This window comes from Agelaius tricolor, unplaced genomic scaffold (assembly GCF_023055355.1).
Source record: "Agelaius tricolor isolate 1412-34295 unplaced genomic scaffold, bAgeTri1.0.p SCAF_6, whole genome shotgun sequence".
In the NCBI taxonomy this organism is placed as follows: Eukaryota; Metazoa; Chordata; class Aves; order Passeriformes; family Icteridae; genus Agelaius; species Agelaius tricolor.
The window spans coordinates 20,595,788-20,622,149 of record NW_027269266.1 but is presented as its reverse complement, the minus strand read 5'-3'; the positions used below and the strand labels follow the sequence as shown (position 1 = coordinate 20,622,149).

The following is a 26,362-nucleotide window of genomic DNA, read 5'->3' as shown; positions in this document are numbered from 1 at the left end:
ATGATACTTTCCCTGATGACCACCCAGCATTCCAGGAGTCACTCTGGTCAGCAGGGCCTTCCCTGAACAAACCCACTCCACAACAGCACAGCTCCCAGTGGGGCATAGAGTAGATATAAACCTTTATTGGGGTCAAGAAAAGCTGTTCCTGAACCTTTTGTTAGGGTCAAACCCTTTTATTTTGCTCTGGTCAGACCCAGAGCACAACAGAAGAAAGAGCAAAAGAAAATAAAATCCCAAGCAAACAAAGAAAACCACAACCCAGTGTAGAAAAATGTAAAAATTATCATTATTCTTGAGACAAATTACCTTTTATTTCACTGCCAATGTAGATGTGTCATCAGTGCCTTTGAGCAACCCACATGAAGGCCCTAACCAGGCTGCAGAAGCAGTAGTCAAGGACCCCTGCTGAATCTGAGTATAAGCATGATTTCAAAATTCCTATTCTGTTTCTCACCTACTTCCTATCTTGCTTTTCCTTTATACATCTAAATAACAAAAAATAGTTGGCATTAACACTACAATATTAGTAGAAGATCAATAAACCCATCCAGAGCTGTCCTCTGCAAAGTGAAGATGACAAACTGTGTGGATTTCCATTACCTTACATTTGGAAAGCTTTTCCACAATTGCATAAACATCTTTGTTAAAAAAAAAAAAGGTGAAAAAGTTATTAAATTAGAAACAGAACTTTTTACACAAAATATATCAAGTAAACTGTATGCAGCTTGTGGACTGGGCTTCTAATCCTTGACTCTATCAGTAATTTAATTCCTAACACAAAGAAATATGTGAACATTTATTAATTGATCCTTTGTAATCTTGCTTCATCAATAAAGAACTCACCAGAAATATCCTTTCAAGTTGATCTTGAATGTCTTTCATTCCCGGAAAAGCAGCGACCCCTTGAATCATTTCTACAAAGATACAACCCACTCCCCTACAGAAGGAAAAAATAAAGGCAAGGTTAGAAGGATTTCTTATAGACCAAAAAGCCAACAACAATATTTTTATATCCTTTACCAGTGTTTAAATTTTTTTTTTTAATTGATGCCAGGTGGAAGGACAGACATGTGCTTTTGCTAGAACCAGTGTATAGAAATGAACACTTCTCAGGTGTTTGAAGAAATGTGTAGAGGTAGCAGGAATATGGTTGGTGAGTGTTGAGACCAATAAAGGCACAGCTGCTGATTTGTGTATTAGTGCTTCCCAAGCATAATAGTCATGCTCCCAAAGAAACTCTGGGGATGTGGGAATGGCAGTGAGAGCATCCTTGGGAGAAGCTGAATGGGGACAGACCCAGGATATGGAAGGACACTTAGCAGAAGGAGGAGAATCTGGGAAAAGGTGAGTAAAATGAAAAAGGGCATCTGGCTGCTCACAGCCACTCAACTTAACTACCACCCAAATGCTTTGGGGATGTACTTGCTTGGATTTTCTTCTCCCCTCTTCCAGCAGAACTGAAAGAAGCTCAAAGCCCACAGCTACTGACCCCATTCCCTAGAAGCTCTGGCTGAGAGGTCCTGCAATGGTCCTGCATGGTCCTCCATGGGCTCCTTCCTCTCCTCATAGCAGCCACCTCCTTTACAGTTCCTGTCCTTGGTTTCCCACACAAGTTACTTCACACAAGTCCCCCTCATCCCACTGAGTTCAGACAGTGGCAGAAGTACTGGGAAATCAGTCAGTAAAAATATCTGAGGCACACTAACTACAGCACAAAGAATGCATTCTCAAAGGTTGAGGAAACCTTCTGTGACTCCATCTCAAATTCCAGATAAACTGTGAACTTCGGCATCTCAAAAGGAAAGCAAATTACAAACTTGCACTTGTATCTTTTCCAGATGAAAACAGCTCAAGAGTTGCTTGTTCCCTCAGTAAAAATAATTTTAAGAGGAAACTTCCCTTTTGGTTATCAATAGGATGCAGAATTTGATTAATACTTCAACTTCTTCAACTGCATTTTTCTGCATATATTTTTCTACAACTTTCATATGCAAACACCCACGCATGCTGTACAACCATGTCTGTGTAAGCAACCACACAAAAACACTCTTCACTCAAAGTAATAATATGTTTAAATCCCCAAAACATATATCAAAATGAACTAAGAATTTGCAACACTAACTACGGCACCACCTCCCCATAAAATTGAGAGTTTTGTTTCTGTATCAGAAAAATCCCAGCAATAACCTCTAATTTAACTTTGTTTTTGGAAGTAAATTATTTGGAATGTAGTAATTACATACTTTTTCATTGCTTATGCATCATGATGATGCATTCAGAAAGCAGCATTTAATTTTAGGATTTGTGTGCATATATTGGTGAGGAAGTGGTTCTGGAATGAAACAACTTAATGAAAACAGGTTGAGTATTTTCGTTAAGACTGGAGCTGAGTACTTACAGATACCACTTAACTAAAAGTATCAGTAAATGACCTGTGCTTTACTCATTTCTCAGGCTTTGACAAATACCCAATAATGAAACAATTTTACTTTCTGGGACAATGAGGGTTGATAGTCAAATTTTTGAAGAAGAAAATTAAATATACATCACCATTTTCTTATTCTACGACCCAGAGCTTAGATATACTAAGTAAAGCTTCTCATGGCATTAAAAAGTGGAAGAAGACTTTAAGAAAGCACAGTTGCAGGCAAATTTTAGAATAAATCAGGTGTTTATAAAAGAGAGGTTAAAATTTATGTTCCATATGCTTCTGCTGGTTACTAAATGAACTGAATTGATTAAACTGCCATTCATCATTTAGTCTAGTTAGTGCTTCATTAGGCACAGATAGGCACAATATATCTTTGTCAAATGCTTATTAACAGTACCAGCATCTCAGGCAAGGCAAAATCTGAGATTTTACCCAGGAGCCATTTATTCAAGATGAGCAATAAAACAATTGAACTTAGACTAAAGAAAAGAGGATCACAGTTCTATTCTTGCAACCAGAAAACAGGCATTTGAGTAAACCAGCATATCACTTGAGAGCATATACAAATCTTCATCTAGCTGTTTGAAAAGAAATGTGGTAAGGACAGCAGGAAGATTTTGCCAAATTTTGGTTTGTTTTACATCATAAATTTGTCCACTTTTACTGGTTCTGATACAAGCATAAGCAAAACCAAAACCCATAAAACCAAGAACAACAAGCAAAACTGAAGACAATTTTCCTGCTGGGAAAGAAGAACCCTATTATATATATCCTATATCCTATCATATGTCTTCGACTTTTGTGCAGCCTAGAATTCCATTTAGTGATAAGCTGAAATAAAAGAGTACTGGAATTAAACAAACACCTAATACAAAATCAAAAGGGTATTATAATCATTGGGGAGAGAAATTATAAGCAACCTTCAAGAGTTGAGCTGGAAGACTGCTGTTCTCTTCAACCCACTTGAAAATTAAGGTTATGATTGGTTTCAAAGGTTATGGTGTTCAGCACATTGACGAGTAAGTCAATAAAAAGAGAAGTTTAAATTAATACTTAAAAAAAAAGGAAAATAGTAATACAGAAAAAGTATGCCATTGAACTAGGAAATGGATAGGTAAGACCTAGAAAGCCCTAACAGCACATAAAGGCTTGAAGAAGGCTGGATGGTATTTTAGATGTCATAGTGGTATTGGTGAATTTTAGGATCACAGTAAGTAGGAACTTGAGTCTGTAATAGGATCCCTGCATTGCAAACTGTAAGTGCGCACACTGCAAATGAGAAAATAAACAACACCTCTGCCTTGAAATTTTGTCTTGTTTTTGTAGATCTCACAAACTTTAAACAGTTTAGAGATGCTTTTGAACAAAGCAAAAGCCATTATAATGTCAGAAAAACTGGGTCTTGAGGAAAAAATTAAGAAAATTATGTCATCCTTTGCTACAAGAAAACTCAAGGGGCAAGGGAGAATGTGATGACTCTGTATTTAAAATTATGCAAAACGAAGGACAGGGAAGAACTGCTTAGGATTTTAATGGTTCCCAGAATGCTAGGTAGGTCCAAAATAGTGTAACTAGAAAGAGCAGAATGCCTTTAGGAAATAGAAATTTTAGGGTGAGTGTTAGGGAAATACAATTAATAATTGTGCTATATCCCAGCCTCCCAATGGACTTGAAGGCCAGTTACAGTCATGTAAAACTAGACAAGCTGAAATACTTAAGAATATTCTTCAGGAAACAGACTTGCATTAACAGTAGAGTGGACAGGATGATCTCATACACCAGTCCCAGCTCTAGTTTCAATCACCCAAAGATTACTTAAAATATGAAATAGAGGCTATAAGGTGCATGCATTTTCAAGGATATGTTATTTAGGTAAATTTGTGCACATTCAGCCTACAATGACATTTTCAGGAAGCACATATAAATAATTTTTGACAAAAGAAAATTACTTTAACAAATTTTGGTGTATTCAGTTGGGGTTTTCCTACTCTCTTTGTAGGACTTCTGAGTTTGGATAAATAAGCCAAATGCTGCAATGCTGTTCAGAGATCTTTCCAATGCAATGGCATAGGATAAATTTGCAAAGTAAAAGTGACAGCCATATAATGCTGAAATGGGTGGTTTACTCTCTGATGACAAAAAGCATGACTAAACCTATTGATATATTGATGAGACCTATACATGGCCATGCCATCTAATATTGCTCTTCTATTGTCCTGCCTAATTTCCTGGGACTCTGGCTGTCACTGTACAGCCTTACAGAGTAAGAGTTACTAGCACAGCTGAATGTCTTCTCTTGCATTTGAACTGACATAGTAAATGAGCCTGTAAAAAGGAAGTCGAACCCCTCAGAAACCTTCTTTTTTTGTTGTTGTTTTTGTTTTGATTTTTTTTCTGCACAACTTTTATAATTCAGAAGGGTATTCCCTTAAAATTAACTTCCTTACTAGGTGGATTGGTCTTATGTGTTTGGTTAGGGATTCACATTCCTGTCTCTGTGTAACAAAGATTCTTACTACTGCTACAAGAATCTCCAGCAAATCTGTACTTGAATACTGTAAAACAAACAAAAAGAAGCATAACAGCTTTGGTAAAGCACAATATAAAGGGAAGGTTCCTTCAGTTAATATTATAACTTTTCTTGATGGAGCCATAAAAGAAAGTACAGACACACTCCAGAAAGAGGAGCGGTTTCCAAACCAAGTTTTAGTTTATACTTAAATCAAGTATATAGAAACCCCATATTCTTACTACATATGCTTTAAAGTGTTGAATATTCTGCTTTGAACAGATCTCCTTTGTAGCAGGCTCAGTGCAGGTGATAATATTCAGCATGATCTTTGCAGTGAAAACCTATGCTGGGTCTTCACATAATATTTTTATCTAGTCATTAAACCTGTTTTCTGTGAGCAGAGCTTGGCTTCACAGGGGGAAGGCATTTTATGAAAGCCAAGTAATTCCTTTCAGTAATACCTAGTGAGATTTCTGAAATTCAAAGGAACTACAGAGTTTTCATTCAAGCTTCCCAAACTACACACTGTTTGTAATGTTAAATATATCAGAATTTAAAAGCAAACAGACAAACAAATAAAAACACAAACAAAACCTCACAAAACCTACACACACTCCCCTTCAAAATCCTGCTGCTTTACTTTTTATGGATTTGTCACCAAGACGTAATACTGTAGCATCTTCCATAAAATCCTAGTAATATACATGTTGTAAGGGCAAAGAGATTTTTATCTTGTCTGATTTATTCAAGGAAAAAAGGTCATGTTTCTTTATCATCCTTCTTATGAACACAATGATGAAAACAAATTTTGGGGGAAAGGAATGTAAAGCAAGGGACTTTTTCTCCTTAACTGACAAAGATCTGATTTATTTCTACTGCAGCAGACTGCTGGCATACCTACAAAAGCTGAAGTTAGTTGAATTTGTCTTTCATGAAGATGTCTGTTAATGTTGGTTGGAATTTGTCTTTCTTTGATTTATAAGAAATAACATCTAATGGATGATACAGTCTGATAAAAATACAGTGGCAATAAGGCAAACAGCAGTTGTCACATCAGACGTAATGAGTGAACCAAAATTTCCCTTTCATGACAACAAAAAACATTAAAATTCATGCAGGCAGTATATGCAATGAATAATAACTAATTTACTTGATAACTCAAGGTATTTCTTTACAGTCAGACTTGAACTAATTGTAATTACAAGAGAATAGAGTGGTCATGTTCTTGCATGTGTCACTGAATACCTAGATATAAAAGCTCCAGAATTTTTTTTTGCTTTGTAGTAATACTCAGTTTCTATATTAAGAAATACTATATTCATGAAGGATTAAAATGTACATGATCCCTTCTTGTGGGATTCTTTCTATTGGACTCACTTGTTCTATAAAAGCAGAGTCAAAATAAGCTCAAGAAAATAAAATACTCCTCAAACTTGAGCAACATTTTGCCTGGAGACACTTTGTTGTTGAACATGTACTTCCTGGTTTTCTTTTCTGCATCCAGATAACTTTCATAATGTGCTTTCCTTACACACATGAAAGATATTTCTACAAATGAAAAAGTAACAGCAAATCTGATGTTGCAAATGGATAAAAGTGGTTTTCAGATTTCAGCATTCAGAACTGAAATGTGCTTCCCATAACTACAGACCCAGACACTTCCTCACTTCTTCACACACAGCATATCTATGAATCTGAGCCTACAGAATTTTCCAGTCAAAGGCTAATTCAGCTGATAAAACTTTAGAAGAACTCACTGACAGTGAGAGAAATTTAATTACCAATACTTTTACAGTTACTGCAATACTATCCTAATACCCTAATCCTACACATTAGCATTTCTTTGGAGTGGAAGTCATAATCCTGAGGAACATCAAGGGCAAAAGAACTAATTTGCCCTATGCTGTTTTCTCTCTCAGGCCCCAAAAAGTATTTCTTCAGGGCATACTGGGACTACTGCTCTCACATTTCTCTCACTGCAAACCATTTACAACAAAAACAGGATAAAAATGGCTTTGTAATGTCCCCTGTGTAAAAACCATAATTTGGTGCATTTGTGTCTAAGACAAAATCCATTTTTATGAAATGAATGTCTTAATTACGGTTGCAGATCTTCATGGGTCAAATATTCATGAAAGCATGCATGGAATTGTAGTGAGCACTCAAATCCACACTCTTAGCAGGCTATGTGTGAAAAGTGGTGTGTTCCCACAAACCATTTATTTTTCTAATAACAGGATAGAAAAACTCCATATGAACAGGGTTCCCTAAATTAAGCTCAGATTTGAAATCATGTATAACAACCTAGATGTAACAAAGTTAAACAAGGGTGATTTAAGAAGCAATTTTGTAACATTTTACTGGCCTAGATTCTTATTTATTTCTTCTGCAATACTAAACAGAGCTGATGCTAGTTAATAAATGTGAATTTAAAATATATCCCAGCCCATTGCTGCTTAGGTACTGTGACTCAGAGTGTATTTTTTTTATAAACAAAACAACAGAATATGCAAAAAAAATTGCCAGCTGTTAGCAAACACAGTTTAAAGACAGCTGCACTTCAAAATAAAATATCCCTAGTGACTTCTTGATGTAAGCAACCCAGATGTAGCAGCAGTGCATGCATTACCAGAATCAAATTGATTTAATAGCCTCTTTAAATTGCTTCATTTACTAATATTATATTCTTCCTGTAAGGAACAAATAGAATAGGTTAATTTAGGGATTTTTTCCCCTATGTTTCTGTGTTACTTATATATGGGTTTTAGTAATCCATAAACCATTTATGTGTTGAAGCCTATTTTCCTTGCATTGACTTTCAAAGGACTGTAAAATTCAAGGATTAGGACAAGTTACACCAGAGGCAATGCAAAACCATTTTCCTAGCCACTAGTAAGTCCTCATCAAGGGGAAAAAAAAAAAAAAAAAGCTATATCAAAGGTTATCACAACTCTTTGATGCAGTTGTGGGTAGTATAATACATTCATATAATGCTGCTGTATCAAATGCTGTCAGCAGTAAATCACAAAGCCTGACACACTGATTTCCATCACCAGCCTGACAGCACTATTGCATGTACATCTTCATTAATATTATTTTAATGCCAGTGGCTATTTAAAAATAATGCAGGAGAATGTAACATTGCATGTGGATCATTAGCTTTTAGTTACTATTCTAATTCTCTACACCAGCAAATGAAGTGTAAAAATAGCCTGCAGCCTCTGCCACCTGCTTCCCAGCCACTGTCCAGTGGTTAATATTTGGACTCCTTTTTCATGCAGCTGGTCTTCCACTCTGTGGGAGCCTCACTTTTCTGTTCCCGGGGAGCCACCATGAAATGTCATTTATCATGGCTATAGAAAAAGCCCTGCGACCTTATTTTTTTTTCTTTCCTCTAAATAGAGGAAACAGCTGTGCTTTCTACCTTAACATTATTTAAATATTTAGTGAAGTGGCTGCCTAGTTTTGTCATCATGTAGATCATCAACAACGACACAGGAGAGCACACACTATCTGCCATAAGGACATAATGCCGGTAATTGCATAAAAATGCTAATGCTACAAACACACTTTTGATAACAAATTACCAAATTATCTTGGAATCTGATGGTAGATAGGTTTCTCCACATCTCCCTTCCTCCCACTCTGGGAAGCCACTAAATGGCTTTAAAGTAATTATGGCTCAGCTCTGTACAACCATTGTGTGAGCACAGCCCCAAGGCTGCCCAGCAGAGCTCCCTGTCAGATGTGCCAAGTAAGCACAAGTGACCTTAGCAGGCAGCTACACCTCTCACCATCAAACTGGAAGTGCTGTCTCACACAAGCCAGAAAAGCATAGAAGTAAAAATCTAAAGCTCTTCTGTCACACACAGAACACATTTGCTCTCATCTGATTTCTGATGTGGCAGAGGCTGAGCCCCTGAATGAATTGCTGCCATGTGAAAGAAACTCTATTACTATGTCCCTTTTTCCTAAGCCCTTCACAGTCCCTCACTTTCTACAGGGCAGAAAAATATTGTAAGGGCTACAAATTGAGTACAAGAGGAATTTGACATTGTCTTTTATTTGAAAGAGAACACACCACCTCTGACCCCTGAGCACCTGGATTTTTTTTAGGCCTCCACAAAATGCTCTGTGCATGAGAACATAATTTCTTGATGTCATTGAAGATGTAACTATTGTGTTCTTCCCCAATACTTGAGTCATTTTTGTCAGAAAACAAAATAATGATCTGGATTGCTGAAGTAGCATTTAAAGTCCTTCCTTGATCATTCCTGCTGCCCATGTAATTTGCATATAAACATATTATTTTGAAGGACATGCTCAGTCTGCAGGTGTAGTAACTTTTAAATGCTTTTAATTAGCTACGTGACTTAATCTTTATTACAGGAACAGCACATATTTTGATTGGACTTCTAATTTTACTAAAATCATCATTGGGGGGAATTTTAAAAGATCTATTTTTGACAAGTTATTGAACTTTGAAGAAAACCATTTTTGTTTGTGGAAAAATTTTCAGCAACAATAAAAATGTTTTAAAATCCTTTGTTCAGTTTCACAGTGGGAAAAGTTTAAAAAATATTTTAAAGTTAAAAAATATTGCTTTTAACTAAAAGAAAGCATTTTAAAGTACTTTTTTGAGCAGTTTGCCCTATTAAAGCATTAACATTTTTCTTTAGCAGTTTCTGCATATTCTCTGTAATTGACAAGCTGACTCGTGTGTGCAGACACACAAATACACGTGACTCAAGAACTGAACAAATGTAGAGGCAGCTATGAGAAGGTGAGCAGAAAGGCCTGTTTATCTCTCCCAGCTATCTCCATCCTCTGAGTCAGTTGTCTTGCCTCACCCCAAGCAAGCTGAGCTTCTTGCTGAGGGCATCTGAGGCATTACTTGGAAAAGAGGTGATTGTAGAACATCAGGAGCAGATGGGCCGCAGAGGTTGCATGCAAGCTGTGAAGATACCAGGTTGAACCTGGTGCTTAGGGCATCGGGACAGTTTTAGGATAGATGAGAAACTGAGACGCAGAAGGAAATTATTTCAGACCTGTGAAGTGGAGAATGGTCTGAGGAAAACCAGGGAATTGATACAGAAGATGCTGCCTTTGCCTCTCTGGCACACTTGTAATATCACAGTGGTCACATTTGGAGTTTTCTCACTGTCCCTTTCTTACCCCTTGCTTCACCTTCCCTTAGACCTCAGGGAACTGCAGCAGCCAGGGCCCAATTATAATTACCACTCACTCCAGTGTTAGATACTCTAGTATTTCTATTCTATAACCTCTTCACACGAAACAATCCTGTGATTTCTAAATCATGCCCCCAGGGGTCAAGATTTTCAGGAAAACCTGTTTTCATCCCATAATCTCTGATTTCAACTACAGGACTAAATACAACCTCATATTTAGTTCCCTTTCCCAGCCAAAAAATTTTCCTGCTAGGTCTTCTGTTTCAATATTACACTGCAAGATTACCTTAAAAATATTATTCACACACCACATGAAGACATAAGGTGCTTTTAACCTTCTTCCAGTTACCTCTAGATTTTAATATAATCATTAGTGTATCTTTGGTTTGTGTATATTAAAGAAAGATATTTCCATGAACTGCAAAATAATTACTACATTTTTCTGAAAATTCCTCAGTATAATTTTTTCTCAAATGAATGAGATGTGTAATTTTCTCTCAAATTAATAAGGTTTAAAAAGTCAAACATGCATTAAAAAAACCAAAACAAAACTAACCAACCAACCTAAAAAAAACCTCAAAGCAAACAACCAACCAAACAAAACAAAACCCAAACATATTCCTGAGCATCTTCTTGTCTTTGTAAGAAAGAGGATTTCTTTTCATATTTCAGAATTTGTACAGATTACAGAGATCCTATCACCTCAAAACCTACAGAATAAATGAAGGACTTCCCACTTGGTTTTTAATAATCTAAAAAAACCCACCTTCCTTGTTCAACACAGAACTAAATGATGTAATCAAAAATGAGCAAGGTGATATATATATATTGTACAAATCAAACTACTCTTCTAAACCTGCAGGACTAAATAAAATCTGTAGGTTTGAAAGAAAACTATTCAACAATATTTACTGCTACCAAATACAGTAGATTAAGAACTGAGGTTTTATGCTCACAACCAGAGAATTCTGGTTTTCTCCTTGCTACAAGTGAGCATGATGAAAGTCAATCTTTTGCAAAACAAGTGTCATATCATAGGAAAGTACCACATTAAGGCTACACAAGTCAGACTTCAGTCTCTTGCAAAGCACCAATGGCATCCTGGCCTGTATTAGGGACAGTGTGGCCAGCAGGAGCAGGGAGGTCATTCTTCCCCTGTACTTGGCACTGGTGAGGCCACACCTGGAGTGCTGTGTCCAGTTCTGGCCCCTCAGTTGAGGAGGGACGTTGAGATGCTTGAGCGCGTCCAGAGGAGGCAATGAGGCTGGTGAGGGGCTTGGAACACAAACCCTGTGAGGAACGACTGAGGGAGCTGGGGGTGTTCAGCCTGGAGAAAAGGAGACTCAGAGGTGACCTTGTCACTCTCTACAACTGCCTGAAAGGTGGCTGTAGTCAGGAGGGGGTTGGTCTCTTTTTCAGGTAGCAACTGACAGAACCAGGGGACACAGTTTTAAGCTGCATCAAGGGAAATATAGGTTGGATATAAGGAAAAAGTTTTTCACAGAAAGAGTCATAAAGTACTGGAATGGTCTGCCCAGGGAGGTGGTGGAGTCACCATCCCTGGCTGTGTTTAAAAAAAGACTGGATGTGGCACCCAGTGCCATGGTTTAGTTGAGGTGTTAGGGCATGGGTTGGACTCGATGATCTTTAAGGTCTCTTACAGCCGAGTGATTCTGAGAATTCTGTGTCAACAGCTGGTAGCAGCTGCCAGCCAGTGGGGTGGCAGGAGGGGGTTCCTTCAGGAGATACTGCATGAACCACACTTATCACTACACATACATTTTTCTACCTGCACCAATGATCCCACTACATACTTGGTTTACATGTCTAAAAAAACCAAGAGCTAAAGCATCTGCATGGAGTCTTCTCATCTACACTTACCACATGTCAAGGCAGGTGGAATATTCTGTTGATCCCAGAAGGACGTCTGGAGGCCTGTACCATAGGGTTACCACTTCATTGGAATATGTATGACTAGGAACTGATTTAGCTCTTGCAAGACCTGTGGGGTAAACACAAATAAATTAATAAAAACTAAGCAAAGAAATAGTTTGCTGTACAGTTACAATCTAAAAGGATATATGAGCACCTATCATGTACCATGACAGGCATGTTGCAAGAGTGTTTTTCTTCTAGAACTGCAGTACTTTACTTAATGGTAGCTTCTATCATTAAGTACCTGGTTAAACAGAGCTGTGAATATTATGAAAGGATAATAAAATATGCTTTTTATAATGACAACCATAGGCCCAGGGGAGATGCAAAGATATACTGTAGTATACCTAAATAAAAGACAAATATACAAAGATTTTAATTGCCATTAACTGCTCATCCTGAGGCATGAATAGTCTTCCATTTCAGTGTTATTTAGAAAAAGAAAATGAAAAGGAAACTCCCAGACAAACGATGCCACAGATGAGATTTGGCTTCTTAGGGAAGCCTAGGAAACCTTCAACAGCTTGCACTGCAAAGCCCAGCCAGCTTATTCAAGTTTACGTTTGAAAGCTGTAGACACACTTACACATTACCATTTAAATAAATATTAAAATTGCAGCAATACAGCAGAAAATGGTATGTGAAAAATTCCTCACTCTCAAGAATTGCATATTGGCAGTGCTCCAATTTTAGAAACCATTTCAATAAAGTCTGTGGCCTACTAAAGATATAATAGTTACAATAATTGTATTTTAAGCCTGTCAGTCATTTAAAATAATTCACATTACTACACAATCTATGTAAAACAGAGATCATCATATGCTAAACCAAGAAGTTTACAAGTATGTTTCTCCTACAGAGGACTCTCTCCTCCAGAAAATGGAAAAAGATCTTCAGGGCTAAGGTGACTCTTCCTATCATGGGCCTGCAAATGCTTTTTCCAAATTATCTGATCCTAGCTATTGCCATGAGAACGTCCACTTCCTTGCTGGGAACACTGGACATGCACAAGTAATGAAAATCAGGAGAAGGCAGTACTGGGTGTTTTTTTGTGTCTTCCTGAACTACTGATTTTCCTTTCAGAAAAGAAATGGAATTACTATAAGAGAAGGTCATGGTTTACGTCTTACAGAAACAAAGAAACAAAGTCATACGCTCAGAAAGGAATAAACAACATAAGAATTCCCGAAAGTGTGCAGAAGAGAGTCCTTTGCCCCTTTCTCCTTAATACACTAGAAAAGCTATTTATGAACATTTACTGTCAGTGAATACATCTCCATAGCAATGATGGCCAATCTTGCCAGCAGATTGCATTATCAGCTGATTATAGCAATTAGACCAGGGTAGGGGAATAATATGAATTGTATGCTATGATCCATTCTTTTAAAAATTACATTTGAAACATGAATACCTATTTTTTAAATTTGCAGACCTCCACTTCTTTAAGGTTTGGTGCACCCATCCATCAGCTTGATGAGCAATTTGGCTTACAAAGACAATCCAGGGTTGGCCAGCTACAGCCCCAAAGAGGCCAGAGGAGAGGTCACATCATGTGTTCCACAGTGTCTCTGCCTCCAGAGTAAGGTTTTTGCTTCTACGAAACCAGAAACCACCAGCAACTCTAACTGGTGAGCAGTTCTTATTCCTGGCACACAGAACCATTAACAAGCCTGAGTTTCTGTGCATCTATATCCCATGGGACTAAACTGAAACAGTATTCCCTGCACTTGTGGATATGGACCTACTACTACTAAGCAATATAAAAATTATGAAAGGATTTGAGAAGTCTGGATGGTGAATGATTCCATCCTTTTTGCCTTCCTGTGCCCTCCCCATTAGTCTTGTCTGAGGAATACTGAATTTGTTGGCAAATTCTTATCTTCTACCAAGCTTTCATAGGAAAAGAGGCATAACCAAGCAGGGTGAAAGGCCTCTTTAAGAAGCCACATCATGCATTTTGGGCAAAACTATCAAAAAACTATAGCGCTTGTGGGATGACAAACTCAAATTTTCATGGCACAAATTGATCCACACATTCCAGAAATCTCCCATGTAGAGAGAAATGAGTACCTGACTTTTCATACCAGAAATCATGTTGCAAATAATAACACCATAATCACAGTTCCCAGCTGGCTTCCTCCACTTTACTGACGAGGATGCAGCTCTGCAGGAGTTACAGTCAGCCCAAGCACACCTTTCCTCCTCTCCTGCAACTCTTCAGCCTGGAACCAGTCCTCCCCTCCTGCTGGGAATGCTACCCATGCTGTTTCCTCAATATACTGCTTCTAGATCTTCTCCACCTCTAATCCATTCCAGGTTAATGAAAATCTGTCTTATTTTCAAAGAATGGCCCTTCTGGGTGAGTACCAGCCTGTTGGACAACGAAATGTTTTTCTTTAATCCATTCTTCACTCCCCAAACACTGTGAAAGTTTCATTTGAGGTTGGCCACTGCACCTGGTTTCTCAGTTATGAGAGAATCATTAATGGAATTGAGAAATATTTGAACAAAATCTTAATTTGTAAAAGCAAGCTGAGGCCCTACATTGGTATCAGACAGCACCACCAGGTTAAGAGGTGTTCCAGTTTGAGTTAAACCATAACAAAAGGCTTATGAGTACAGGCTACATGTTTTAAGTTGGGGCCAATTGGTTTCCTAGTTGGCCACATACACTGCTTTGGAAAGTAAATGGGAAAATGGAAAGCAGGAGTGAACAACCAAGCAAAATATTTACAAAAGCTAAAATCTGGAAGGGAAAATCTGGCACAGTCACACCTTTCAGTCAGTCACTCACTCACTCCCTTGTGCAGGACTGACAGGACCTGAATCAGGCTAATGCCTCAGAGGAGCTGCTTTCTCACAGGGAGGGAGCAGCCTCTGCTTTTTCTGAATAATTCTCTGCTCTGCATAAAGAATGCATTTAGCAATAATGAACACTTTCACTCAAAATTAATGCAAATGTGTCTCATCACACATGAGATATGGAAAAAATACTCATCTTTCAGATATATTTACAATCTAAAGAGAATTCTTTCAAAATATATATGTGAAACACCAAGATACTACATTTATTGTTTTGATGGTCCACATACAAATAGATGACAGTTACCAGGGTTTTTCCAGATATCCTTCTACAAGAAAACTTGCTACATATTTTATACCCCTTTGCATATCCAAATATGCTTACTCATGCAAAATTTATTTAAGCACATCCTTCAACTGAAAGAAAACTGAAGGGTAGGATTAATTAGCACAGCAGGTTCGATCACTTTCTTTAAGGGTTCCCTGTCTGTTTCCATGGTTACACTACAGGAAGAATGACAATCTCATTTTAAAAAACCAGAGCTTATAGGGGATCATCAAAACTTCAAACCTTAATGGCCCATGTACATAAAAGCCAAAAGGTAAGTGGCAGATCATGAAGTGAGCACACAATATTTACATATTGCTGCCTGAGCACTCTTTCAGCCTGGGAAGGTGAAGGAAGGAGTTCCTGACAAGCAGAGAACTCCCCTCTGATTCCTGTGTCTTACAAAAGATAAAAGGTCAACACATGCCCTGCTGTTGCAGCCCTATTTTGAGAGAAGGAATCCAAGGATAAGGCCCAGTTATTAAAATTAAGGTCATGTCAGACCCACTGGGGAACTAGTGTGTAATTATGGGAAGGACAGACACTGTTTAATGTTCTCCAGGCACTGACTTCTTATGACCATTATTTACCCAAAATGAAAGAAGAAACTGTTCTATGCATTACATACTGCAAGGCTTGCACAACATCATCTAGCTGCTCTGTGGCACAAACCACAATTAATTTTAACTCATTCACTAAACAACAGCTCAGGATATCCTGGGAAGCATGGTATTTAAAATACAGAGTGAATGATCTATGCCTATGTATGTTTATGTCTTTAACACAGAAAATCCCCTGCTGCCTCCTACTCTGAACTTAAAAAAAACCCCTTTTTTATTTTTTTAAGAAGAAATTTTCTTGCTTGGTAAACACAATTGTCTCTGCTTCATCTGGCTGTATCTTAGAGGATGTATCTGATTTGACCTAGGATCAGCTATTGACAAAACATATTGCACTGATTTATCACTGTAACTTTAAAATTGTATTTGGCTTTTACAAGAGGCTGTAGCTACATCCAAGACTTGAGACCTATCCAAAACATATACCTTTGGCTACATGAGCACAAATATTAATATTTGATACCTCTCTAGCTGCAGCATAGCTTCCTAGTCAACCTCATATGACAATCAGAAGCCTTTGTTCACAGCAAATATGACTCCGCAAATGAGAAAACCAGTCATGTCTGCAAAAACAAAGGCTTAGCAGCCATGTGCATGGCTTCCCTTTCTATTATACCTTAAAAGTGTTGAGCAGCTTATTATTTTGATTTAGATATATTTAAAAAGGCTCTAGCAAGCATACTAAAAAATAAGGTGTTTTTCTTGTTGCTTTTCCTTGATTCAGCTTCTTTATGTGCTTCCTTTTATAGCTTCCTGTTTTGTTTATTTAACAATTACTTAGTTTGAGGTAAATGGCTTATTGAACTGCAACTATGAGTCAGTAATAATATTAAAATTTTGCTAATGTATTCTGTTGTAGATCATGAACTGTCAGCTTAACCTATTTACTCAGCTGCTTGTTTTCCAACAGAAGCACATTTATTCAGTGAATATTTGAGTGGCAATAAAAAATAAAAAATAAAATGGATGAAGACACTGACACTGCTTCAATGAAGTGGTCAGCACTCTAACACAGAAGCCAGTTCTTGGCAATCAAGTGTCCTGCAGCCTTTAGGTCCCTCTGCTGTTTATCTGAATGCATCTGTCTCCAACACGAAGCTTTACCAGAGCATCTGAGTTAAATTCCTCTCAAGTAAGATAAATTACCTACAACATCCTATGTCCTGGTCCTAATATAGCCATTAGCTTATGATAGTGCTGTTCATTTATAAAAGTTACTCACAATCAGAGAAAGACTAATTAGGATCTCAAATTAGTATTCCCAAAATGCACTTGAGCAATGACTAGTCTTCCAAACTGGAGTGCAGGAGTCAGTTTTCAAGGGAGAGAGAGAAGTAAGTAAGACAAAAGGCATGTGTGCCTCTCAGCCTATCTGGTTTTTCCAGCTGTTATCAGCTGTTGAAATAAAAGATTATTTTCCCCCGCAAGTCTTATCTCATGTAAGTCTTCAGACAATCACTTACAGTAACACAGATGATAATTATTCCAGTCTGTGAATAGGACTCAACTGTCAGTTGACAAACACAAGTTACAGAATGGGGAGACACAGAAATACATTTCCTGCTACCAGAATGAATGACCCTAGCACTCGTGAAAAGTGTTTGCCCCTTTCCAACAAATCCAGCATCATCTTTTCATAACCTCTCTCCTCTGCCCCCTGTGCCTCCCAAAGGATCATAGGGAATAGAAAAAAAGGGATACGAGAAAGAGCTCAGATCTTGGTTGTATATTATAAGATCCTTTTGGTTAATTTGTTTGAGAGCTATCATAGCTGTAAAGCTGTTTATTTCTTTGCTTTAAAATACTTATAAATAATTTCCAATATGTTTTGAAAAAAGGCACACTTATTTTGAACATGTACCATGACTGAAAAATTTATTCCTTGTCTATAAGCAGAAAAAAAGCATACTAAAAATTGGGTATGTGCAAAAAGTGGTACAGAAATACAAAAGAAATATACACTTCACTTTTAACACCAGGAATATATATCTACCCCAATGGCATTCTAGGTCAGCATGAATATGTTCAAAGTGCCTATACTAGTCTGGAGGTAGAAAAGTAACAGTGTGGGTAGCAAAAAAAAAAGGAAACAAACTGCATCAACATTATAAACTTTCACATAAATGTAAAAGCTAGCAGCACTTAAGGACAGCAAGCAATTTCATATCAAAGATAATTTCTGCATTACAGAAGAGACCTGGATTCCTTATGGACATGGTATACATGCTCACAATAGCCCCAACAGGTGGTTGATTTAAATCTTGCTTTCCAGATTCCGGACTTTTACTTAAAAATTTGTTGTTTCATAAAAAGTCTACAAGAAGATGATATCCTCTACTTCTATAAACGCCCCAGTAGGAACACGCCACTGTGCTAATAAGGCTGTAAGTGAAAATGTCAGAATTACTCATTTCACAGTGAAGTTATTAGGTTTGAAGCAAAGAGTTAACAATTGCTGAACAGATGGTTTTAAATTGGAAAGATCTGCAGAGTGCAGGGAGGAAGTTCTAGAAGGACAAACAGGCAGAAAATAATTCCTCACTGAAAATGAGAGCTAATACATCTCAGGGTATTTTAATATTCCTGGAGAAAAGAGAAAAAACAAGGAAGCAGCTATGAATGAATGAGCCTAATCCATACCGGACAATTATTTGTGCAAAAATAATAATTTACATGTTGAATTTTAAGACATGACCAATGAACTTGCTGAAGACAAGAAAGGTACAGACCACTTTCACACAGTTTTGAGGTATAAATGTTTCATCACCATTAGGATTTTCCATTAACAAATCAAAGGAATGAGAAAAGACCAAAAAAAACCAAAAGATATTCAGGAGAACAGTGCTGTATGGAGACAAATTGAGAGCTATGGATGCCCCATTTGGTGAAGTATAACAGTCCATCAAGCACCAAACACAGAAGCTAACAAGCTACTGCAGGCTATTGTGTTTGAAGCTAACAATTTACTGTGATCTCTACATTTATAACTAAAAGCAGGAGAGCAAGGGTCATTTCTGGATGACTCCATCTGGCATTCAAGAAAAAATGAACCAACCCTTTCCAACTGGTACCTGGATAACTTATCATTTGATAGGTATTTGTATCCTATCATTTGTATGGCATGAGACAGGTTAAATACAACATAGCAGTAAAGAAATAAACAGGCTCTCCAAGACTTATCTCTTTTAGAAAATCATCACATAGACAAACTGCCTTCCCCTCTACCCAGGTGCAAAGAGAACTGAACACATACCAGAGGCAACTCAATTTTATACAGGGCATCAGTACCATTCAAGTTCTTTTAGTTTCCTGTTGTATTAAACCTGGCAGCTGAAGAACTGTTTAATAAGCACAATTTGGTGCTACTGTGGTGACTCACAGTCATCCACATAGAAACACAAAAGCTAGGTTTCACTGACAGTTTCATGTTTGAATATCTAATCCCAGTTGCTTACCCTCAGGTAATTTTGTTTCTTAATTGACCATACAGCACTGGCAGTGCTAGGTGATGCCAGGCACTGCTCTCTCCACCTACTGAAGGGGTCCACAACTCACTGAAGTGAACCCTGCAGTGCTGGACAAAAGGCAGCAACAGCAGCATGGCTACTGTGATGTTATTGATGGAGAGATTTATGCCAGTGGGATCAGTTTTGCTGATCCATCATGTCCTATCTAGCTGTTAAATATCTGGACAACTTTGATGCAGGGCCTATCTCAAGTCATGGTCAGCTATTAAAGCCTCATCAAGTAGCTGAAAATGTACTTGAATTTGTCTAGGATAAATAGTTTAAAAAGAACAGGGCTACATTGAAAAGTAAGTATTTAAACAATATCTATAGACAAACAATATTTTTGAAAAGCAGATCTAACAAGTATTTTGTTTATAAATCAAACCTCGCTGCCATTTGACATTACCCTGCAGGAGTAGAATCTGTAAATTTGAAAAACTGTCACCCCATGGGTGCTGAAACCACCAACTCTTACAACACAAGGTCTGACTAATGTACAAATGCCACAATTCCATTGGCTAGTATCCACCAGATCCTTGGCCCTGTACTGCAGAGCCAGTGCAAGTGGGCTTGATGGCCTCCTTTTCCAGCCAAGGTGTCACCTGAGCACATCCCTTGTCTGCAGAATGCAGCTGCATCTGGTCCCCCATCCACCCTCAGCTCACAAACCACAGCTGCCCTGCCTGGCACAAACTTCTCTAGAGCTCATGGAGCTTAATCCAGGCTGCTTCCAGTACCCCAGCCAGACTATTTATAGATAAGACAAATATTTATCTGACTTTTGTCATTGCTACAATGTGATATCTCAGAACTTACGTATTCCCTTAGTAGGTAAAACACTGTCTTGGAGTTCTTCCAAAGCACATTTTGCATGCGGTATCACTTTGGTACATACATTCATGTACTGGATAACACCCACAGCATCTAAAGCCACATTTGACGGCACAGGCTTAAGTCAGAGAAAAATTATCTGAAAACAGACACTGGTGCAAAACTAAAAAATCTCAATTATATAAAAGCTGTTTTAAATACAAATAACAAAATAACTACAAAATAACTTGAAGATTTCACTAATTTTCAAAATTTCTTCCACTTTGCTTTCAAGAGTGAAGCCATTAAGAAAATCTGTATAAGCACTGTTGCTTCTGTAAAGCAATATTATAAAGCAACATCTAACAACAGAAATCTCTTGACTGTCAGATTCACCTGTTCAATTGAATTGCTCCTCAAAACTCATTTAATGTATATGTCATCTTAAATTATCTGAATCACAAATCTTATAAGAAAACTTTTATGAGAGAGACATTCCAATATGCTTAGGTCTAAATTATTATTATTTGACTTTGCATCAGTAATAAGGCATCCATATTCCTGGAGAGCCATCAATTCAGTTCTTAATACAATTTTGTCAAAGCAAAAGAAGAAATGAAAGCAGACAATTTCATTTTTAAAAAAGTTACATTAGAAGGTCATTAAGGATATTCCTTAACAGTACAATTCTGGAAATATGTAGTTAAATACCAACTGCTCCTAATGCAGCATTTTTCTCTAAAGTGATAATGAAAACTAAAATGCCACTGCCAGAATGGCAAAGCTGGAGCTATGCAACCCAATCTAGTCCTTTCTGTACAGATGTAACCTACCAGTCAATCGAACTGCAAAACCCTGTATTGTAACTAATAAAACAAGTGAAAACTTGTTTGTACTGAAACCAAGCCATTCTTTTATCTATTCACCTTGGGGACAATGGATGTACTCCTGGATGCAATGCTCAATAAAAATTACTTGTAGATTGCAAGCAAAGGATCCCTATTAGTACTCTGACCACCAACAAACTACTGCTGCCATGCTGTTATTGAAGCATTCCATGCTTTATTGAAACCATTTACTCTATCAAGTTTGCATGTGTGAACCAACTGTTAGTGCTCATAAGCATGTCTCATTTGGTATCACAGCCTACAGCCTGTGTAGCTAAACTGGTGATAATCCTGAGCACTGTAGGACAGAATGGGCAAAGGATTGCCAAAATTCCAAGAAGCTTACATGAGAAGGCATGTGTGTTTATAAAGTATATTTCAGTGATCTGCTGCCTTTTTTCTTATCCCCCCATCTGCTTTTTTTTTTTTTTTTCCATTTATTTAGTTTTCTTGTAAGGTCTACAGACAGATCAGAGCTGAACCAAATTTCCAGCCGGCTGGAAGGTCCAGAAATAACTTAAAAACATTGCAATGACATATGCTTAAAAGCAAATATAGTCCCAAAAGCAAGTAAATTTGATGCCCAACTGACTTAAAAATTGCTGCAATAAGAAGGATATGAATAAATTCATGGATGTGGGTGGGAATAAAAGAGATTACATCTGAAAATCTCCTGCTACCTTATTTCCAATGACTACACTAAATATTTGCTGTACAATTTGACATATTATGAACCAGAAAAGCCAAAGGTGATACAACCAACTTTGGAGAAGAACTTGAGGACCTTTAACCAGGTGAACCTCTAACCTGCCATTTTCCCTACCAGGTAATTCAAAAATTACTCAGCACCATTTTCTCTTCATGCAAAGCCACTGTTAATTTTCCCACATCACCAAGGCATAAAGCTGCTCGTTCCTGATTCTCCCACTTTTAAGTTTTTTAGCTTTGGTCTTTCAAATTATAAGACCAAAAGGTCAAGCAAAGTATGATTATTTGTAATATGCATAAGAGTAATTACTTGGAGCTATCACTTATTTGTATAGTTTTTGGAAATGGAAGTTACTGGAGAAGTGTTAAGCACTGCTAAGACAAGCACTGCCTGATCACTTCTGGCTATCATCAGGGCTAACTGATGCAGGGGAAACTCTCATCTTAATGCAGGTAGCCCTGCAAGCATGATTTTAATTTATATCAGGACAAATTATGCATCTATGAATATATTAATACAACCAGCACTATGTCTTTCAGAAAGAATAAAAAAATTCATGCATACATTAAGAATTACCTAGCTAAAAAGCGACTGTGTTGCAGAAAAGTAAGGTTTTAAACTGTCTGGGACAAAACAAATGACATTATAAATTACAGAGCCATCGTTTCCTTAAAATGCAATCTCAATTATGGAATTATTTCAGACCACGTTAAACCATGTGTCAAAGGCACATTTCTATTAATGAACTGCCAGTTCTGTTCACATTAAAATTTGCACATCAATATTTTTTGTTCTGACTGATGATGAATTTTTTCTTCTTTAATCCACACCTTTCCCAGTTAACCTTTAATATCTACATAGCTGATTGCTTCCTGTGTAAAATAAATCTGCATAACTATCAACACACTAATGACATTAAAATAATTTTAAAAGTTGGCATAATTTTCTCACTATATAATACAGTATGTTCTCGTAAATAAAAAAACATATAACAAAATCATAGTCAGACCAAGAAAGAAAAGATAGAGAGTACTATGGGAGCTACCTGGAGGCCTATACTCAAAAGCTTTACCATGAGCAGTACCTTTTTCTATAGTATTTTTTTCCCTGTAACTACTGTAACAGAAAGAAGCAAAGAAGCTTCAAAACAATAAAATTTTAATGAAAGTTTGATATTTTAAATTCAGGCACTTGTAACCACAATAATCACAAGGATATGGAGAGGTGTAGGAAGGGAAAATGTTCTCATATAAAACTGAGAACCATCACATGACTGAATAAGGCTTTTTTCAAATGGAACAATATTTGTTTTAATACATCTACAGATGCAGATGGATGGATGGATGGATGGATCTCTTTTGCACAGAGAGCAGATCACAGTTCTCCAAGTCTTTTGTGCCACTGTCACGTAGCAGTCTAGCTCACACTTAAGTGGGCAATACAAGGCAATAAAAAAAAAATCATGATTATCATAATAACACTGAGCTAGCTGCAGTACAGATGACTTTCAAATCCCATGTTCTTCTTAAGCACAAAATACTGAAACAGATTTTTCATCACAGTTGTTTTAATGGTGTCATAACCAACTTCCTTTATTACCCTTAATGGATAATTAAGATGCTTTCCTCCTATTTAAAGGCTTGATATAACTCTCACTTGTAACAATAGAGAATTGCATTGAACCCTAAGTAATCTGAGATTCGTTTAACAGGGGACCCATTAAGCGAGTCACACCAATCCCCAGGTCCTTCATGCTTTTTAAAAAATAAAGCATTTTCCTCTTCAGTCAATAATCCTACATAGGGCTTCTCAGTGGGAAGAGTTTAAGTTACAGCATCTGCTTTAGCAAAAGCTAAAAAGCCTCCTATTTAAAGATTCTTAATTTCAATTGTTAAAAAGCAATCAATGAAGACTGGCATAGACAAAAAATTAATGTGGCTCTGCTTTGTATTAACAACTGGCAGAGAGAAGTTAAAGTCCTAGTAGAATACAGCTGAACCTCCCTACAGTTTTTGCAATTGCTGTCTCCAGATAGTAAACTCATGTCAAATCTAATCTCTCTTCATAGATTATGAAACCCATTTTCTGCCCATAAGAGATTCTTACTGCGTTGATTCTCACATGGTAATTTTTTGTATAGATTTAACTGGTACCTCAATAAAACCATCAGATATATGAAGCAAATTAGATGGAGATCCATGATGAGAACAACAAAACTAATGAAATAGGAGATTTCCAGCAGCACCAGGCCACACTTTCTCTTGCATTTTCACCTCTGAAGCAATTCTTTAGACCAAATGCCAGAATACCCCTTTGCACTGCTGTTTGAAATTTTTTGCCAACTACCCATCTCCCTCCCCATTTCACCACAGGTCTGGGCATCACAGCAGCAGGTCACAAGCACAGCATATGAAGCCCTTGCTCCTGGGAGGGAAAGGGAAGGATGCAGCTTTGGCTACTCCCTGCCAGCAGCCAGTTAAAGCATTAGAAACTGAGAAGGAAGGTCTGGGGGAGCAGGGAAAGCCTATTATCCTCAGAAAGCAAAATAAAAACATGGCAGCCTGCCACACGTCTCTGGGTCCATAGTGCCCACAGTTTTTGCGGCCTACAACATTTATTTTTCCTCCAAGAAAGAAGATTTGAGGGTGCCATATCTACCCATCAGCTCTGCTCCTAAGCTCTGGCCTTACTTTGCCTGGGTCTAGAAGGTGTGGACAGCAAGGGCTTTTTACCCTGACTCAGTGACAGGCCATCAAGGCTATTCCAGGACAAACACACACAGTCTGCTCTGCTGCTCCAGCCCCAGCTGCCACTGTACACAGCAACAGCAGCTTCTCCTCTCCATGGAACATGAGGTATTTACAGTTCATTACCAAAATAACTACTTTATAAAGTACTTCATAAAGACCTGCAAGCTAACTCCAGTTTGAGCAGTTTGGGGGTTCACTTCTCAGGTTTTCACTTCTTTTTTTTCAATTTCTTCACAACATTGTCACTGAAGTCATCTTCCTTTCTTGATATTTAATACAACTAGACTCCTCAAAGAAGCCCACTACTGTCCTTCCTGAGGGGTAAAAGAACCAATTCTTCAGGTTTCAAAGGCTGTTATCAGAAAGGAACAGGCTGCACCTGGAGTAACAGCAACCTCTCACAAGAATATGGGAAAGAAACATCTTTTCTTTCCGTATTCAACACAGGCAGGGTGTTAGAGGGGTCTGTGGACCTGTGTTTGGGGTAAACTGGTTTTCTTTTTTCTTTACCAGCAGCAGCCTCTGATAACCAACACCCAGACAACTTCTGGCCCTTCTCTAGAGCCTGCAGCAGGGCTGCTGTGGGGGCAGGAGCTGTGTTGGGCCAGCAGCCACAGGGGTGATCAGGCAGCTCCTACAACTCACCCCAAAAGGCTGTGATAGGCTGCCCTAATTAGTCTCACTTAAAGCCAGGCAACCAAAGGGAGCCAGCCTATATAACTGGAGGCACTCTCAGAGGAATTTTGCTAACAATTCCATCAAGCTTCCCCAACAATATCATACCAGCTCTTTGGGCACTGAGACAACTCCTTATATCAGCATCTCCAAGAACTGATACTCTGTGGAACATTTACACGGGAAAACATTGCAGTTATCCATGCAAGCAATCTTTGATGCTATTCACTTTTCATATGAATTTTATACAGTACATTATAAAGAAACCCTTGTGGGATTCTTACTGTGAAGAAAAAAAAAAAACCCCTCTTTTTTCTTTTCAACTTGTCAACATAGTTTTATCAATTTTAACAGTAAGCTAAACAGGAATAACCTTGTCCCTCATGACATACCACTGTCATGCTCTCCACAGAAAAATCTATATGGAAATGCATTGAAACATTCTCTCTAATATTCAGCTGCAGTTTTAAACTGCAAATCCATTGAGTATAATTCCCTTTATTTTAATCCTCAAGTCTCTTTGCTCCTGCTATCTATTATTTATCATTCTATGTATCTAGAAGGATGCATGGTTGAATCACACTGACTTGATTCTTTTACTGCATCAGAGGACTTTATATTAACAAAATTCTGAAAGCTTAAGGCAGGACTTTCACCATAATACAGACCTCCTGCAGATCCTTACTCATCCAGAGATCCCCAAAGACAACAAAAAGTAGTTGGGAAAATCTTCAGGGTTAGTGTTATTTGAGAGACTAAATAAAAGACATTATCATGAAGATGTCATGCTGGTTTTCCACTCCAAAGCCCATTCCCACAGATGAGAAAGAGCAACTCTCATACTACAGAAACAAGCATTAAAGCACTAAGTTCCTGATGCTTCTTGTCAACTCACCATGCAACACTGGAATTTGTTGGTAGTGTTACTGTAGTTTGAAGATTGTTTAAAACTACTAAAATTACCTAAAAATGGGGCAGGGAGGGGAAGCATCTATTCAAATATTTTCTAATTTTTTCAATTTAGAAAATTATCAATAATAAAGTTTGTCTATCCTTTCAAATATACTCAAGATAGCAATACTTCTAAACCTGTTGTTCCATACTTTGAAATTGTATTTTGCACTTGTGTGCCTGCTATGTATATCTACCTAAGCTAGGCAGGTGCCTGCATAGTTTATACACCCTGTCTTAGAGCCACAGCA

At 37.7% G+C, this 26,362-nt stretch overlaps 1 protein-coding gene across 7 annotated transcripts in view; it reads right to left on the bottom strand.

The window, feature by feature from the left end:
* The window catches only part of CDK14 (cyclin dependent kinase 14), a 346,858-nt gene that overhangs the window by 154,162 nt on the left and 166,334 nt on the right, over nt 1-26,362 (bottom strand). For all 7 annotated transcript variants that reach the window (XM_071428970.1, XM_071428969.1, XM_071428973.1 and 4 more), the window contains 2 exons: nt 12,017-12,137; nt 847-940 (listed from right to left, as the gene is read on the bottom strand). In XM_071428970.1, the coding sequence (XP_071285071.1) occupies nt 847-940; nt 12,017-12,137 (215 nt within the window). The remainder of the gene's footprint in view (nt 1-846; nt 941-12,016; nt 12,138-26,362) is intronic.